The sequence below is a fragment of the Ciconia boyciana genome, chromosome 3 (genome assembly GCF_034638445.1).
Source record: "Ciconia boyciana chromosome 3, ASM3463844v1, whole genome shotgun sequence".
Lineage (NCBI taxonomy): Eukaryota > Metazoa > Chordata > Aves > Ciconiiformes > Ciconiidae > Ciconia > Ciconia boyciana.
In genome coordinates this window covers 10652305-10671828 of record NC_132936.1, presented here as the reverse complement: position 1 = coordinate 10671828, position 19524 = coordinate 10652305, and the positions used below count along the sequence as shown (strand labels likewise).

The 19524-nt window shown below is 40.0% G+C and overlaps 1 protein-coding gene across 3 annotated transcripts in view; it reads right to left on the bottom strand.

The window, feature by feature from the left end:
- Nucleotides 1-19248, bottom strand: part of LDAH (lipid droplet associated hydrolase) — a 126194-nt gene extending 106946 nt beyond the window's left edge. For all 3 annotated transcript variants that reach the window (XM_072858483.1, XM_072858484.1, XM_072858485.1), the window contains exons 1-2: nt 19072-19248; nt 4760-4918 (exon numbers count right to left, since the gene is read on the bottom strand). In XM_072858483.1, the coding sequence (XP_072714584.1) occupies nt 4760-4918; nt 19072-19105 (193 nt within the window). In that variant the 5' untranslated portion in view covers nt 19106-19248. The remainder of the gene's footprint in view (nt 1-4759; nt 4919-19071) is intronic.
- Between the last annotated feature and the right edge of the window lie 276 nt (nt 19249-19524).

Genomic DNA, 19524 nt, shown 5'->3' with positions numbered 1-19524 from the left:
AAAGCTACCTGCCTCCAAGGTGCGAGCACCCCTCACTGAGCTTGCGCACTGAATTTTTCTAGCTTAAACTTTACACCAGTCCTAAGCAAAGGTATGTATGACTAGAGTCGCTCAAGCTCCACCCAAAAGGTGAAAGATAGTATAAAATGGTTTAAGAGAAAGAGAATGTTAGGGAAGACACCATCGTGTACCACTCTGACGTTTGGGATCAGTCGACGGGCTGAGCTTCTCTTCCCCCCCATCGGGATGCCTTTGGGTAAGAGTCGAACACTTGGTTATATCAAGTGCCTCCGTGGAAAACTTAAAAATCTCTCTAGAGTCGCTTTCTTGTTCTTTTAACGTGTTTGTGTCCGGCCGTGTTACTTATATTCTTGTCCGGCCGTGTTATATACTTGTTCGTGTCCAGCCATGTTATTCATACTCATATTCTTGGCATTTGTATGTGCTTTGCAGACAGTGAATTTATCACCGGTAATCCAAAGAATCTGTGTGTCTGTTGCTCCAATAAACTGCACTCTTCACTGCTCTGGCTGTGATAGTTCCTTCAACACGACCAGACTGGGGGGTGTAAAACTGATGCTGTCTCCTTAACGATGCTATACACACAGTCCTTAGAAAATAAACCGTTGACCAAGTCTGAGACTAAGACCGGACCTAGCCACACCTAGACTCCTCTCTGAGAAGGAGTTTAGAAAGCAAGGGGCTCCCGTCTGAACCTCATGACTCAACGGGAGGGTTCCCCCCCCACAGCCACTCCTCAGACTCCTATTTGTACGTGACAGTAACTCTTAACGCAACAGTAGTCTTCAAGTGACAAGAGTCTTGTTGAAGTAAGTACATGTAACTACTCCTAGGAAAAGATCAGAATGCAAGCCCCTGCTTTGTTGTGCAGAAAACCATAAGCAGAGGTTGATTCAGAGGATTAGCTCAGGAGATTAAATCTTTATACTTTAAAAAAAGTGTCTGGTTAAGTCCTCATAGGCCTTAAACATCACCAAGTCACTGCATGAGTTGGTATAACAATAAGATGATCCAATAACCCAGCAGCAATCCAACTGCAAGTAGGCAGATCAAGAAACTTGGCAAGCATAGGGAGTACTCCACATGCATATCAACGAACCGAATTCTGAAATGATTTCTGTATATTAATGAACAAAACTTGTGTTGCATGCTTCACCACAAAAAATGCTATTTACATTATACATTATCAACTGTGAACTAAGCTTCCTGAGTACAAGATTGCAAATAACAAAATTGCATCATTTACAGCAATGGTAACAAAAATTACGAAGCCTGGAATTAAGGTATTGCAATGCACGCCTGCAATGAAACAAAAAAAACTTGATGAACAGCAAAACTTCATGAGCTAAACAGCACAGTGGTTTTAAAGTTTGTACTGTATTTATTTACAAAGTTAAATGTTTCATAAATACACAGACACAAATAGACAGATACTCTTAAAACAGTAAAAAAATATTCCATTACACTTTTGTGGATCCTGGTTTCCAATAAACCCAAGCAATGTTAAATATTGCTGTAGTAGATTTTATACTTCACTGCTAATTTTACACTAAACAAACACTGCAAAAGGGAAAATAGACCTTTATGACACAAGAGGAAAAAAAGTAATTCCTGTCCTTTCCATAACGCCTACATTTCCAGAAAACCATGGACCTGATCCTTCAACTGTACACATTTAATTTTACTCTCATGAGTAAATCTCATCGATTTTAATAGAAAAGAATTCATATTAAGAAAGGCAAACAAGTATATGCATATATTCTGGGCTGAGGAAAAATTGGGCCTTTCACACAGTAATTACTTCAGTACACACATTATTACTCCTATACAGAGGTTTTGCTTACACAAGGAAAAAATGTTACGGAACAAAAAAGTGCACATTAAACATATCAACTAATACAGTAAAACTTTATTCAAATGATAAATTTACACAGACTGCCATCAATAAAAACATTAGCTTGTTGTAGTTAAATGAGACTGAACTCTGCTGCATGTTCTGTATTCCAAGTGCTTCAAGTACAGTGAGCCATCAGTCCTCAGGAGGCAGAATCCTGCCTCACTTAAAGTCAATGGGAATTTCACCATCGGTTTCAGAGTAGAAGAATGTTTTGGAGTCAGCTTCTTCCCCCTCCCCCCTTTTTTAAAAAAATAAGTCAGATCAGAGAGAAATCCTCCCCATTATGAAGAAATCTGGCTAAAAAAACCAAAAAGAAAATAAGTATATAGGATTTATTCTCAAATCTCTTGCAACAATTAGATTCCAGCAGAAGCTGAGAATTTTATCTTTCTCTTCTATATGCACCCACCGACCCCATTTTGTTTGATTACATATAAACAAAATCATACGCACGAATTTCATTTAAGACTGGAAAATATGTACCAGAGCAGTTTAATATGCAGAACAATGTATCACATGCAGTAGGACTAACCATGCTTGGTTTGGATCACTGAACACTTGGCTGTGCATATTCTCCTTTTTGAGTGAGGGCTGGCTTTGTCTGGGTATTTCTTTCCTTGACCTCTACCAAGCTATCATTTTACCCCTCTTTATTTCATTCTATAAAGAATCTCAACTAGGGATACATGCCTTTCAAGTGTGAAAATTGTTGGACTCCAGAAGGGCTCCGCATTTCATACTCGGGAAGTTACAAAAGCATGAGGGGAATGCTATCTAATCCTAACTGTTTAGGTACACAAACATGTTGCCAGATGACCCAAATGTCCGGATCTCTCCTAGGGCTGTATGTTTTTGTGTTGGCAGACAGAATTTCCCTTGAAGACTAAAAATGAGCCATATACAGTAGGAAAAAAACATTTAATTTATGAGAAGCAAAACTGCATTATGTTATGTCAGGTCTTAGTCAGCTCCCTGCCAGCCACAGCAAGGAGCTTGGGTAACTTGATTCACTGCTGAATTTGGGTATCTAAAATGAAGATAGCATTACTGTGGTTGCTGTGTTTTTTAATTGTTTTCTCAGTGAGACTATTTCTAGTTTGTTACCAATATAATTCTGAAATAAGAGCAAAACCATAAATCAGCTGCTTGCAAAATCTTGCAGACCATGACAGAAGCACTCTAAATATTTCATTGATGTCTATTTCTGGGTACCTATCTAGTTAATATAAGATGATGTTATTAAGGAGTCTCCACAGAACTGTTCTGCAGGAAATAAGCTCCGTGTAGCCCTGCCACTACATTTTCTTGCACGAAAAGTTTCCTGTGATGAATATAGAGCCCATAAGTTCTGTGTGACTTAGTATATTTCAAGCAGAATAACTTAGGTGCCTCGCAGAGGTATCTTGCCTTGGATGCTAATGTTTGACTTTTGTGCTCTTCCCCTACAAATCCTTCTACTGATAAGAGTTAGCTTTACAGATTTACCCTAGTTACAGGCTCTACCACCAATCCAAACACAAGGGTATCACAAGCTGAAGAGAGACGAAAGCTCCAAAACTTGGGGGAAAAAGAAACACTTAACTTAGCTGTTCATTTAAGCCTTCCAGAAATGCCTTAACTGGAAGAAAGCAGCAATTGAAAAGCATCAGATCAGGCTTGTACCTCCAGAAAACTGATTATTTGGATCCATACAGATAGTCTTTTACTAAAAAGTTACACTATATAGTATCTGGCTTTAAAAGTTGTTCCCACGAAACAGTAGCAAGATGTAATCATAGGAGGCTTATTTCTTCTTTTCAGTTCAGGAAATAATTTAAACTTCACTGTCACTGGGTTAAAAGTTACACTATTATTCAACTCCAGGAGGCAAGGGCATAAAATCATTGTGCCCAAAGAAACTAACATAAAATATTCCATGGGGCTTCCAAAACCTTGCAAAAAACCTGAAAAATAGAACCTGCGCTCTCTTTCACCACTAAGTAAGGGCCAAGCCACACGCTGGCCCATAAACAGCAGAGTATACCTTAACAGAAACAGTAAGCCAAAAATCTGGATAATCAAAAAAGTCATTATTTGCACCACTAATTTTGGGGAAGTAACAATAGTATCCAAACATTCAAATAAACTACAGGAAGCATTAGAAATCTGCAAACTCTAAGACAGTGAAGTGAGTCACAATATCTGTGCTTGAGCATGCTCAAGCTCTGCTTTTTCTAATGGCAGAACTCCTACCGTTCATTGGCAGACTTCAATGAATTTAGGACTTCATTAATTTTAACATATGCTAAATGAAAGTTAAGAGCTTTCATTTTAAGATGATCAGATTTAAATATAACTCAGAACTATATGATGCTCACTAGTTCAAGAGGCTTATCATAAAAATTCATGTGCAAAAATCTAAGTTAAAACATTTACTATAAAAAAACCACTTTGAAAACTACTGTATCCAGAATTTTCCCTCAAATATTGAAACTTTCATCTTTCAGTTGGCACACAGCTGACATTACAGTATCACTTTAATGTGTGAGAAATAAATGGATAAATGGAAAGAGAGCGGGGGGGGGGGGGGGAGAACAACCCGCAATGCTGTCAGCAAACCACCACCACAGAGTAAATGAGTGAGACATCCTAATTTCTCAGTTTTACCTTACAGCACCATTACGAATACAGATAATAGTAATAATCAAATATAACAAAGCAATTTCACCATTGCAATACTATTGACTTTTTGGCCATATGCACAGACCAAATTCTACCACTTATCTAGTGAGATTTTTGAAATTGAACATACCCTTTCCAATCATCGTATTTCTAGGCTTACAACAAAAAAAAGACCCTTACCAGGAATAATCATGAATAAGAGCCTGGGTAGATTTTTACTTTCATCTTTTGAGAGGTCTTTCCAGGGCCCACACTTTAAGACATGGGTAGCAGCTCCACAACAGTAGATAAATTCTTCATGTAATGGGACTGGCTCTTCTGATGCTGACCTCATGTTTGCTGTTAGACAGAATAAGATACTGTTATAACAGATCAGCAAGTATTTTCTGGCTCTTTGCTACTATACCTTCCCATAGAATAATTGTAAAAAAAAAAACCAAACCACCCTTCCCAAACAGCTGCCATCTCCAGTAAACAGAAGTCCAATTCAATATTTGATGTTTGAACAGGTTGTAGAAGTTGATACATGTTACTACTATATGAGAGAATGCATCTCTCAGTTTCTGTCACAGAAATATATGGTGATGAATTGGACAATAAGATCTACTTTGCCTTAAAGGCAAATAATTTTAAATGTCTTATTCACACTGTCCACTGAAAAGATTCAGTTAAAACCTATTTGAAGGCAAACAAAAGAAAACATACCAAACAGAACTACTGCATTAATGTCTTTGCAAATTCTGTGTGCCTCAGCCAGGGGAGCACAGCATCGCCTAAAAACAACCACCAAAAAAACCCAACAAAACCCAACCAGAATAAAACCCAAAAGAAAATACCAGAGGCCAAAAGGAACATGCTAATTACTAGATTGCCTTCCAGCACTAGGTGGGCTCCTCATTTTAACTGCAGCATAACTTACTTCTCCAGAAATTTTCAAAGGTTTAAAGGAGGAGTCTTTGTCAGTTAAAGCTAATCAAGATTTGACCAATTCAGGCAAATATTTATGCTCACCTTTATAGCTTTTCTTAAATTATTTGGTTATCTGAATACAGTGATACGAAATAAAACAGTATGCTGCCAAATAAACAAGGCATGTTCATCAGTTCATGTATTTATCATATATGAAATAATTATTAGGCTATCACTCTGGAACTGGCTGACTGACCAAACTCCCATCTCTTTCCTTCAGTAAAAAAGCTACTTCATCAAGTGACTACTTATGAATTAAAATGTCTTCAAGATGAACTACGACATACACAAGCATCTGCCAAAATAACCATTTACCATTTGCAACTACAGGTGCAGTTACCAGACAAAGAGTCAGAAGCCTGCCCTTGTTGGAGTATGATCACACATGTGCATCGCTTGGAACAGACCCATGCTTGCTAAGTCCACAAAGCTGTTTGTATCAACTTCAAGGGCTATTTAAGTTCTACAAAATATTTCCAATCTTATAAGAAACACATTTGAGGCTTCTGAAGCAACAGATCCGGCTTAAACAGAGTTGAAAAACTTTGTTAAATTATTACAGGAACGACTATGCATTCCTTATTGAATACATGACCATCTATAATGGAAAAGGCTGTCCAGCTTAACTGTTTCCAATTTAAATTGTAATTCAAGTCACGTACAAAGGGGGAAAAAATAGATTATAGTGTCTCTATCTAGTACACCCTGAAAGTTGACTGAAATATGTTATGTTATATAGTAAGCAAAAAAACCCAAGATTATAGGCCAGCAATTCTCAAAAGGAACTCTCAAGGACTTCATAGGCCGCCACTGCAGGAAAACTTTTTAGTAAGCCTCATCTTGAAATTAACAGACAAAAGTGCAACCACCTTTAATGTTATTTAAGATGATCTTTCCTGAGTTCAAAAGCCATTGTTTCATGTATAACTTATATAGCAGCAATCCATCAGCACATGGAATTAGGATAAATAATTCAAACAAAATAAGAATATGATCACATAAGATGCAACAAAAAAAACCCAAACAAAAAACATTACAATAAAACTGGATATTGTTGTATACCACCATGATCTTTAAAAGATCAAAAGCATCTAGTTAAGGGTAACATTAGGCCTTTCAAATGTTTTTGCTCAGTGAAAAAGGACCATTTGTTTTTGAGTACAAGGATCCAAATTCTATTTCCTAATCAGTTTGTGAAGTTTTACGCTTCAGTTTACATGCCTAAGATCTACAAAATTTGCAGGACCATGAGGTGGGGGCACTACCTTCACGAACAGTCACTGGAAAATTCTCAGTGTTACACAACTTGAGAGGAACAGATCCGAACGAAGATGTCACATGAATTTAAAACAACAGGCAATACAGAAGAGACAGATAATGCTTTATTTGAACTAACAAGTAGTACCTTGAAAAAAAAGCCTAGTATAATGCAAACAGAAAATGCTTCTGGAGGGAAGGGAGAAGTGTTGTTTAATACTTTCAATTACAGCACAATTCTCTGGATGAAGCTTTTTTCCTCACCTCCCTACTTCACACCCCCCACCCCCCCAAAAGTTCATTTAATGCCAAAGGAGACACCTTTACTACTTCATTATTTGCCATGTTATTGTCTTTAACTTACAGTGACTGGAACATAAGTAACTGAAGCAAATATTGTCAAACGATAAGGTATTTTTTGCAATGCATTATTCCTGCTTTTATTTCTTCATTATTCGAACCTGAAGGAAGTCAAGAGCAGCTCTGACAGAGAAACCCAGTTACATCAACAACCAAAGTAGACATTGAGCTTGTCATCCCTTTCCTGAGGTGTTTACAATCCAAGCAGCAAAAGTTACAACTCCTTACCCAAGAAAGGAGGTTTTATACAAAGTTTCTGATCATGAACCAATAAAATCAGCTGTAAAGTTTCATTTTGAATTGATTCCACTGAACAACTCCAAATGGAAATCCCACTGACAACTCTTCATTCACAAGCAGCATTTGCAACGTAAGGTCTTAAATTAAGCAACGAATAAAGGCAGCTCAGCAACACATTATGGACTGGAATGGTAGGCTTTTAAGGTTCACACAGACTCTTGTAGCAGCTTTGGTCTAGTTTTTAACTTAACTTCTGATTTCCAATATGCACAATGTTGCAGTAACTGAAAGCAAGACTGTATACTAGAGAAGAAAAGGTTTTCAGAAAAACTGCCCATCTGAGACAATGCCAAAAGGTTTCCTAGTGCTAACTCTATATAATAGCTGAAGGATTTTTATTTATTTATTGTTGGGTTTTTAATCTGTAACTTTATGGCCTTTAGTAATAGAAATGGACTGAAGAGAAAAACAGATAAAAGACAGTAGATATACTCCTACGATACTACTCAGACCTGTTTTAAGATGAAATCAGTAATACCCAAAAACATGTCTGAATCTCCTTCCCTCTTCATAAATGAAGCTTTGAAGAACAGTATTTCCATTATAGGCATCTATCTTTGGCATGAATTGCCTGCGTTTCCCCTAGAAATACCTTAAGATGGCCTATCAATTTCCAAACACATTTAATGGGCAGAGGTCTCGACAGATGAGACTCCTACCAGCTCAGTCCGCTGGCAGAGAGGGCACAGTTTGCGCTGCAGCTCAAACTAAGGAGAAGACAGAAGCACAGACTTGACTGGTGGGAGTTTCATATGAGTCATCATGGAGGAACGTAAGAGAGCAAGAGAAAGAGATGCAACCATGTAGGAAACCAGGCCTTATTATGTCCCATTCAGTATTTTCTTCCTTCTCTCCAACCCCTGCCCATAAACTCTCTAAACGTACATGGAAAAATATTACAAGAAAGGCAGCTTCTGTCAACAGTACTTAATTTAGCAACAAAACTTCTGCTAGAATACATTAATGTGGGCTTTGACTTACAGGGTAGGACTTCAGCACTAGATTAACACACACTTAATGGAGATGTCTACCTGAAAACAAACTGCTATTACAGGATACAAAGATCTAGGCGACAGCAGATGGACTGATTAGTGAATAACCATGGGACCAGCCACCAGGTTTCTACCTCAGGATGAGACAAATGGACTTGATGATCTTAAAGGTCTTTTCCAACCTATATGATTCTTTGACTCTATACAATTCTGTGAAATCATCCCCTAGTTAGCAAAGCCTATAATGAGAACTTAGACATACACTTGCACTGACAAACCAACACATATATTTACGTGTCTCACTACTGATCTGGACTCCACTACTGTCATTGTTTCATAGAAGAATATTTGGAAACAGAATTATCCACAGGGAGCAGATTACTTCTGCCATATGACTAAGTCTCTTCATATTCATCTTTGGTTCAGCTGACTCTGAAGTAAAATGCTGATAGTAACAATGAGTTTCCTTTGACCACATTGTGCTTAATTATTTATGCAACTGTCCTGATAGCATATTAACTGTTCCATTCTACTCTATTACTTGGACTTGACATTTTATTTGAAAGATAATTTGGGAATAAAAAAAATTGTGATCTGCATCCAAAATAGTGTTTAACAAAAGAATGGTCACAAACTCAGTCTAGCACCGCATAATGTATGTGAACTGAAGAATGATGCTGAAGCAAGAGATGGTAGTCACAAGGGCAAAGATAAATTGCATAAAACAGTGGTGGAACCAAAGTAAAGGAGAAATGTCAAATCTGCTTCAGCTCTTGATGGCTGAAGCCAGGAAAAAAAAAAAATCCAAAATCATAGCCATTTTCAATCAAGAAAGGTAAGGAGGAGCACCCAAGGCACTATAGGCTGATCTGGCTCAGCTGAGTCCTCAGAAAAATCACAGGAGCATGTATTCTTCTAATCACATAAAGGAAAAGACATTAATCCAGAATAGGAAACCAATTTCCCAATGGCAAATCATGCTCAATGATTGCCTTCAATGATAAAATACCTGGCCACAAGAATGAAAGAAAAGACGTAGATGTAATGCACATTGCCTTATTAAGACTTTTGGCACCATCTCCCACTGCATTCTCCTTTCCAGGCTAAGGAAATGCAGGCTGAATAAACAGACTCACATAGTTTGAAAACTAACAGAACAAGCTTAAAAGATAGTCAACTACTGGCTGTCAGCTGAATGTCAAACAAGTCAAGTAATCTTGGGTCAATACTGGAGCCTATAAAGCTCAACACTTTCATCAGAAACCTGGATGAGACAAAAAAATGCAAACAATGCTAAATCATCTGGGATGGTGGATACAGCTGGAGCAGAGCTTCAATTCAGAGGGTTGTTTCCTTGAGAACCTTAAGGACTGGGCCAACAAATCCCTTATGATGCTCAATAGTGGAAAGCACAAAGATCTGCACCTGGAGCAGAACACCATGCATCAGAAGCAGCTCAGAAGTAATTGGCTGAGTAGCAGCCCTGCTGAAAAAGATATGTTTGTCACCATGGATGCCAAACTGAAAGACAACAATGTGCTCTCAACACAGTAAGGTAAACTATGTATCAGACTGAAATTAGAGAAGCATGGCCAGCAGTTTGAGGAAAGTTACTCTTCCCTCCTATTCAACAGCAGTGAGGACATACCTGCAATACTGAGCCGAGTTTTGTTCACCCCAACAGGTCAAGAAGGACATAAGGAAACTTGGGAGGGTCAAGTAGATGACTACCCAGAGGGTGAGCAGCCTGGAGCACATGACCTCTAAGGAAAAGCTTTAGGAACTGTGCTTTTTCAGTCTGCCAAGAAGAGGCTAAGTTGTAATGGAATAACAACCTGGAGCTATTTGAAAGAGACCTGCAAAGATAGCATAGCCAGACATTTCTTTGCAATAGCAGATGGTAAGAGAAGAGACAACAGCTACAAGTTGTGTCTTGACAGTTTAAGACATTACAAAAAAAAAAAATCTTTGCTAGGAAGGCAATGGAAGATTGCTAGGAAGGCAGCAGGACCTCTTTTGTTGGAGGTTTTTAAGACAGCTGGACAAAACAATAATTTTGGTCTAAACAGAAGGATGGACTAAATTTTCTCCAGAGTTTTCTATAAATCAACAGTTTACAATTCTTACGGCCCTAAAACACCAGAAAAAGATAAAGGGTGAGATGCAACAAGGGTTGCAGCCAATTTTTCTAGTACCTTAGCAAACGTAGAAGGCTTTGAGAATACAGTAGATGACAATAACTAAGTATATAGGTCAGAGAAAAGGAATCTAAACTAGATCAGCCCCCCCAAAACAAAGGAAACTGAAGTAGATGTATTCCATGGATTAGCTGTACCAGCTTAAATAAAAAAGAAACACTGCCCTAATTGGTGAGCTTATGTGACTGAATTCAATATGACAATGCAAAAGAGTAACTGGAAAAATAGAAAGCGAGATTCCTTCAGCTGCCTGCTATGCTAAGGCTCAACCAATTTCTGCAACATTATCCCCAGAAGAGAATCATCCAGACCTGACATAAGCTCCTTGATTTGCAGACTGGAACTAACGTGCTCATAGCTAAGAACTAGAAGCAGAAGGGACGGACTGACCAACCTGCTAGAAAACCTGCAAAGATGAACAAGGGGAGGGGGGAGAAAACACAGGATGCCTAGATCTCATCAAGGATTTCTTTGAACAAACTACAGACAAACAGTGGATGCCAGAAAAACAGCAAACGTAGGCCAAAGACTTTGCAAGCTGTTGTGACATCAGTGACAAATCTTGACCAGTTTTGTACAAGAAAAGCAGCAGCAGCCACCGCCAGTGGCACATAAAACTGAAACATTTCTTCATTGTACTTTACAGTATAATTCTCTGTCAAAGTCATACGATGGCAAGGACCTGCTAGTCCCTTTCACACTAGTTCTGAATTAGTAAATAAAAATTGTTAGGTGTTATTTGTAAAAATGAGCAAAGCTAAAAAGTTAACACTATGGACACATTAAACAAAGCAATGTAGTTACATGAAATAACCCAATAAAACCCAAACATCTATACCTAAGGCAGTTCAGAGCAGCAGGCTGTTTTTGTCTAAAACAAGTGAAGTAACTAGGTGGCCTTATTTTCAGGGATCACTCAATGACCTAGCAATCCGATGCCCTCAATTTGTTTTGTTCTTGTGTCGTTCCCCCCATGCCCCTCCCTCAAGCAGTAAAAAAGCTAGGAGAATTTCACTGGTGACTGTGCAAAAAATATCTGTGAAATGCGTGGAAATGGGGTACAGCTTACTCATGCTTAGAGTTGTAATGATAAAAAGCTAAAGTGCAGAATGAAAACTGGAATCAATTTTCATTTCTGAACCTTGTACAGAGACATCATACAGGCGACTGTGCATAGACCTAAGTAGGAAGAAGCCTAGTTTTAAGAACTGAACCTATGGTATCATCACAAAATTTGGATTTCATTACCACTAATAACCTTGTAGCAATCACCAAGAAAGTGTGTACTGTCCCGGTAGAAGGGAAGCAGGGAAAATAACTTCTGGGTATCAATTTTGTACTGGACAAGCTGTCCCTTGTCAGTGCCAAACACTATAAAACCAGTTATTGAGACACCTTTTCAGCAAAGCAGCATAGGACTCACAAATCGAAAAAGTGTTAGCTTAGAAAGGTCTAGATTTTGTGGATTGAAATCAGGAATAGATGGATTCCCCATCAACCTTGTTCCAACAAGGTGCTTTGCTCTGGTATGAACAATTTGAAAGAGTTTCAAGAGTAAGGAATCAAGAAATCAGAAAACATTTTCAGATCCCGCAATGATACATGTCTACCTTGGTCTGGTACAAAATTATTCAACAGAGAGGGTGGTCAAAACCCTGGGGAAATGGATTAGGAAGGCCCACCATAACTTTTAACCAGTCTTTACATCTCACTGAGAGTTTTGGCTTTAAAAAGTTCAGCATGTACTAATGACTTAAAAAAAATGGAGCTCTTGTTAATTATCATAATAGAACTATTACAGCACTTTTGGTCTTGACTTCCATACTACTCTCAAGAGGACGAAACAGCAAATGAAAGACTTCCAAGGGAATCGGGCACAATGGCAACCTTTATGAAAGCGGTCACAAGCTTGAAAGCATCAACTGTTGGTCTACAGCACTCACCACAGTCGGCAAGGGGATCTGACGTTTCATTGCAGTTCTGGCAACAAGACACTAAGTTTTATGCCTAGTCTCTTTTTCCCTTTTGGCAATCACAGACCTCAGTTTTTGTTTGTACTGACGCTCCTTTAACAAAGGTCTCAAAACCCCAGTTATGCTTGCCCAGTGCTCAAATAGCAGAGTCCATGTCCCTTGTTACTAGTTAGATCAAAAGGTCTTCCATTTGCCATTGCAACTTTAACATTCAGTTAGAAACATGTGGTACTAGAGTCATAGCAAGCATAAGCAAACCCTGAGAAGTTACTCTGGTGCAGCTGAGGGTCTCCTGAGGCTTCATACAATACCAGCAACTATAAATGTACCCAAAAGAAAAAAGACATGACATTCTAAAAGTGGAATATGTTCTATCAAACACATTTCAACATGCAGTGGAAGAGGTCCTACATATCATGTCCTGTCAATCTATTTAATCATACCCAGATGGTAACTTTCACTTTTTCAAAAGAGCTAAAGCATCACAAACCATTTGTAAACTGCTCAGAGCTACCAACATGAAAATGACCCCAAGAGAGTGCAAGTTTGTTTTGGTTTGTTTTTTCTTAAAGTAACTTCATAAGCATAATTAAGGTGGGGAATTCCACAGATTACAAGAAAGTGGTAGCTATACTCCTAGCAACTCCCTCATTTCCCAGTTAATATGCAAGCCTGATGATAAAGCTAATAATGTTGATGACCTAAAAAGAAATGAGCAATAAATTAACTGCTTAAAGAAACAAGTGCACTCAAGGAAGTAATGATGATTTCATTTGCATGAAAACAAATAGGATGGTTTAATTTTGTGTAATATGGGGTATTTTCCAGAAGAGAAAATGGGATTTTGGGAAACCTTTTAGTCCCAATGGAAGAAAAAGGTATTCATTTGCACATAATATTGAGATCTACTGGACAAATGAAAGTAACTTTCAAAGACAGCTTTCCCTCCAAATACTGCATAAAAGTATTGCACCCAGAGGAAAACCCTGGGGAGTTTATAACTGAAATCTCATGGAGGAATAAACAGAAGGTGGTGGGCATGAATAACAGGTGGGTATAATAAATACACTTTAAATATAATGTTCTGATATTAGACTGCAATGTTAGCAAAACCTCAGTCAAGTAAAGATAGAATTTCTATGCGAGAGAATATAAAAAGCTGTTGCTGAAGTACAATGTCTTCATGGTAAAGAAGGTTTCCAGGGAGAAAACTATGCCAGGTCTCTTCTGAGCAGACTCATGTCAAGAGAATCTTGTAAATGAACTTTCGCAGCTGCCTGCAGGGAAACCAAGCAAAAAGCAAAAATTCTACATTAGAAAATCAAAGGGAAATAAATCACAGTTTGGAATGGATAGCATGAGAAAATTGTCACAAATACAGTAAAGTCTGTGAAGTGTGCAATGTGTTTAATTGTTTATTTGAATGTGGATTACGTTGAATATCAGTTTTTGGGGAGCCACTGGGCAAAACTGAAATGGAACACCATGATTACAGACTGGGTTAAAAACTTGTTGAAGTTAGAGGTGGCAATGTTATACTGCATGAACAAGAACCCATCACGCCTATGTTTGGATACAGAGAAAAGAAACATTAGTGGCCTTCAAACTTCAGCACATACCACCATGCAAAACAGAGCAGGTTCAAAATTGAACAGGTATGTGAATTATGTGGGAGAAGAATTGACACGGCCTTTCACAGGGTATTGCTTCAATAGGAGAGAGAGAAATAGCAGAATATACCGTAAAAAGTGAAAGAACAGATAATCAAGGACACATGAACAAGAAGAAATTGAAAATGGTATTGAGAGAGAGAAAACATTCACATGCAAATAGGTTTGCTTGTGGTCTAAGGGTTTGGAAAAAAATGCTTGCTCACTAAACAAAGATGATGCTTCTTTGCCATTTGATTCCTGCTATCTCTAGGGAAAATGAGAACTTTGTGCCTTTTCAAAAGAAAAAAAGTCAAAGAACCATTTGGCTCTGCAACCGTATGTTCTATACTCTTATTTTTTCCTCCTACATCAAAAAATTACAAGCCCCACATTTCTGTTGGACAGCCATTTAAGTCATACCAGTAATCTGGACAACATGCAATGAAACACAAAAATGCAAGAATTTAAAGTAACAGTAACCTATATATGCATGTAAACTACAGCACCGAAAGGTTAGGCATTTGAAGAAACTTTCATCTTTCAGCAGCAGTAATGACAGGCAAAAGCAGTAAAAAGCAACTGCTATTTCATCTTATGGTAAATAACTCCTTTTCCACTTCCTATCAGAATAAGATCACTACTCAATGGAGAGCACTATTCTTTCTTTGTTCTTGTTAAGGAAGGCAAAGCTCAAAGAGCATAATGAATACTAGCAAGAAGCAGCTATCAAAGCAAAAAGACCATACACCAATCCAATTAGCCTCACACTGTCCTTGATTTGGGTTTCCCCATCCTTTGCTGTGCTGTTCAGCATGAATCTCCTTATGGAACTATCCCTTATTTCTATATGTTTCTTCCATATTTCCACATTCTCCTTTAGCCTAACATATGCTCTGAATTCAAAACACTTTTTTTCTTTTCTTCTTGTTTTATTATTTCAACTTGCATATGTTCTTACATCAACTGTTTATCTCACCTTCAACTCATATCTCTAGCTACTGACGGTTTTCTTGCTTTCTAGCAAGGACATAAAAGCATTAGTCAAAATACTGTCTACTTACAGTGGACCAACTTCCTAGTCACAACAGCATTCTTCAGTAATCTCTCAACCTGCATTTGCTGCTTACCACCTCCTTCTTATGTTTGCTGCAGCAGCTGTACATTCTGATATTCATTTACTAACCTAAACAGGCTAGGAAGGCACTGCGAGCAGAGACACGAAAACAAATAGGCTATATGCAGCTCTGTGCAAAGGACAAGAGAAATCAAACAGAAGAATCAAATCAATGAACAGGAGACATAAACAAGAGACTACAAAGAATAATACCAGACAGCATTAGATCCTTTTCTGAGTCACTACAGTAATATAATTGTCTATACGATTAGTATGAGGCCTGGAGTCCGAGTCCTTCCCAGTAAGAAGCAATGGTGATGATCATCATTCTGCTAATCAGGTGGGTGGGGCAGAGAGTTGAACAGTCAGGCTGGAGAAAATGGTACAGTAGCCAAAAGGTTTCTCCTAGAACCAGTGCGGCAGGAAGGCCTGCACATGCTGGTGCTCTGACAGACAGACCTACAGTCATAGTAACAAGAGGATCCAAGTCAATTCACCGTGCTGGAAACACTGCTAGCTTATCCCTCAAAATGAGAGCAACCCTTGAAGCATCACTATTTTGCACAGGGACCCAGCTCCTCCCAACAAAATAATCCTGCCAAACCCTGACAACACATGACTAGGTACAAATACACACCTAAACAAAGCCTGCATTCATCACAGGTGCAAATAATAATCCAGTTATCATGTGACACATTTTATTTCCCATTAGTGCTACAATTTCTTTTGAGAGGTAAAATTTGGAGGGTTGGATTTCCACTAAAACTTTGTATCAGTAAAGGTTTTTTTTAAAAAAACAAGAAATTTGAGTAAAGAACCTGTCTAAACAAAGGACAATGGGAACAGGATCTAAACAGAAGCAGGAGATGAGACAGAAAAAGGAAAAAGCAAAAGAACAGCGTAGTTACTGGCAGCAGCAGGAGGAAGCGAGGATACTGAGGAAAGATTGTGCCATGCTTGGAGTTGTAACATCGCTGGTTAGACATTGTTCTGGAACATCTGGATTACCTAACATATGATAACAAGGCACTTGCCATACAACGCACAGCTGCTTTAGGTGGTTGTGCAACCCCAGCTAGGTAAATAAACAGTGTTCTCATTGATTTTACTAGTCAACTATGTAGTCAGGCTAGTATCTTGCTGTGAAATTCCAGATCTGTTTCAAGCTCAAGACTCTGTTAAGTTCAGACCTTTCGTATTACACATTTGTTTCCTATTACGAATATTCTTTTATCACAATGACTTATTTCCCCCTGTGTAACCTGTTTACAAACCTTACTGGACATCTAAATACTACCATTCAAAGTCTAAGATGGAATCAAATTCAGTCAAGCACTTCACTGAAAATTCACAGTATTACACAGTGGTTTTTCAAGAGCAGAAAAAACATAGTTATACCACTATTAAGAGCATGCCCCATTTAAATAAGCAAAAACTACCTGTTCTTCATATTCTGAATGCATGTTGTCTGTACAAATGCATGCACTACACCACTAAAGCTTAAACATTGAAATTCTGCTCCTAATACTTGGTAAATATAACCTAGACATTATTCAAAATGGGGACTACCTCTTTTTGCAGACAAGGTGCCCTTATTATAATAAATCACAATAATAGAAAAAATGTAATTTAAAATAAATCAAAGCTATCAATTAAAAAAACCAGTAAAAACAGTGCTATTAGGAAGCTTTAGAGTAAATCTTGTCAAATTTACTGGTAAGTTCTTTGGCTTGGCAGTCATATTGGAAATTTTGTTTTACCATTACCCATACACAATTTATTGTAATTGCCTTTGTGAATCTCATGAAGCAGATAAATAGGTAATAACCCATCAATGTCTCTTCTAATTTAAAGAGTAGGAAATACTAAATAGAAGTAGCAGAAAGCACGTTCAAAACCAACTGAGGTGCCTCCTAAGTTAATGTGTATTTGATCCACACAACTACTCGATGCTGGATGTTGTGAACACTAGAGCTCCACAGGGGTGCAAGGCAGGGATGAGTTGATGGAAAAAGAAATCTGTTTTGGAACTTTAAGTCTTCAGTACATCTGTTCCAGAAAGTTCCTGGGCTGCACTTTGTTGCAGGCTGAGTGGGTACTTACAGAGCGGGACTAGGTAAAGAATCATATACGCTTGCCTCTTTCACAAGCATCTGCTTAAGGTACTGTCAAAGATTCTTGAAAGATCACTGACTTCAACTGCCTTTATACAATCCTTGTAGTAATACCAAGATGGAAAAGATTAAATGTTAGTGCTGTCGCTTACCCAGTTCTGTAAACGTGTGACCGCTACCTTCACTGACATCATAAGCAAGCGCCACAAGAAAACAGGGAACTGCAACAATCCTAATTAATAATTGAAGGCTTCTAGTCTCTGAGACACACAAAATACAAATTCATATCCAGATTCTGCAACAGGTTCATGCAGATGGACTGCCAGACCTTAACTGGGTATCATAAAGTCCCAGAGGGCCAGGAGTATACTGCACCTTAAAAAATAAGGGTCTGCATCATTCAAGCCGTTCAAGTCTTCTGATGATAAGGCTTTAGTATTATACTTCAGTTGCAAGACAAGAAGCTGCTGCATCATTTTTGCAAACACAACAAAAAAAGTTACCAGCGAGAAAGCCCTCGACAACTGTCATGTCTCAACAGTGTTTCATCTTTATCGTAATTTCTTTTACCATATCACTGTTTACACTGCTTCCTGAACCTGCTGCTCACCTCCTGTCTGGCACAGGCATTTTTTCTCTTTTGTAGGAGCTACCTTCAAGGCCGCATTTACTAACAATGATGATGCTCAGGAACCAGTACTAAGAACAAACCTGACAGAGGGTTCCTGAAGGAGGGTGTGTACGCCTGCTAGACTCTCTGGTTTTCCAAACCAGATGAATTCCTCTAATAAAAGTCACTTTTTTCCACTTACAAATCTCATCTTGCTTTTAGCTTCTAAGCATTCATAATCTTATTTTCCTCATTTATAGACCCTTCAGTCCACAGACTTTTTCTTCCTACCTGTTTTAGAACTTGCTGCATAGATAATGAGCACCAGTCAGCTGCAAGAAATGTTTCACAGGAACAAGGACTGTCATAGAAAAAAACACTACAAGCAGCATCACCGCAGTTATTTTCTGGAAAAGGAGACACTGCTTGGGACTTGTTTCTTGAAGTCTCCTCCCAATCCAAGGAAAAACAACTCAGAGGAGCACGTACGAAACATTGCTTACTGCATGGGATGCGCTACTCCATCCTTACCCTTATGCCTCAAAATCACCAACGTTATTTAGCGGAACACGCTTCCATAAACCTGACGGCTGCACGGCCGTTACATAAGGGCTAGGGGACACTTCCCTGCTCAGCGAGGCACCGTGTCAGCCCCGCCGCCAGGTCACCGGCTGCCGCAGCACACAGCAGCAGTAGGTGTCTGGCAAGGGGCTCAGCGAGGCCCCAGGCGCACGGCCGCTCGCTGCACGGCTCTCAGACCCGACACCGCCCGCCGGGCAGGGGCAGGGACGGGTGGGCCCGCCCGGCAGCCCGCAAGGGGCCCGGCCAGCCCCGCCACCCCGGCCCACCGCCCGCCCTCAGCGGCGGCGCAGCCCCTCCGCGCTGCCCCCGCCCCACACGGCACCCCGAGGCGGCGGGGAGCGGAGAGACCGCCGCGCCGCTGAGCCACGTACCTTCCCCCTTCGCAGGCTCCCCGACACCCAGCATAGCGGCGGCGGCGAGGAAGCAGCCGGAGCCAGCGACGTCTACCGAAACCGGGCGGAAGCAGCCGGCGAGGCCGCGCAGGGCGGCGGCGGGAGGGGGTGGCTGCGGCTGGGCCGCTCCTTCCGCCTGGGCCGCGCGGGGTGGGCTGAGGGCAGCCCCGCCCCGCCCCGCCTCCCGCCGCCGCCGCCCCGCTCTGTGAGGGCGGCGGCCGTGCGAGCCCCCCAGAGGAAAGGGGGCAGCCCTTCCGAGGCAGCCGCCTTGGGCAGCCCCTTCCCTGCCTGGCGGAGTGGCCCCTGGAGCGACAGGGCGGCCGTTCCCGCCGGAGCGGTGGCCGGTGGCCGGCAGGGCCGCCCCAGCCCCAGCCCAGGCGAGGCGCCGAGCGAGGGCCGGCGTCCGTCGCCCGCTGGGGAGAGGCGGGAGCA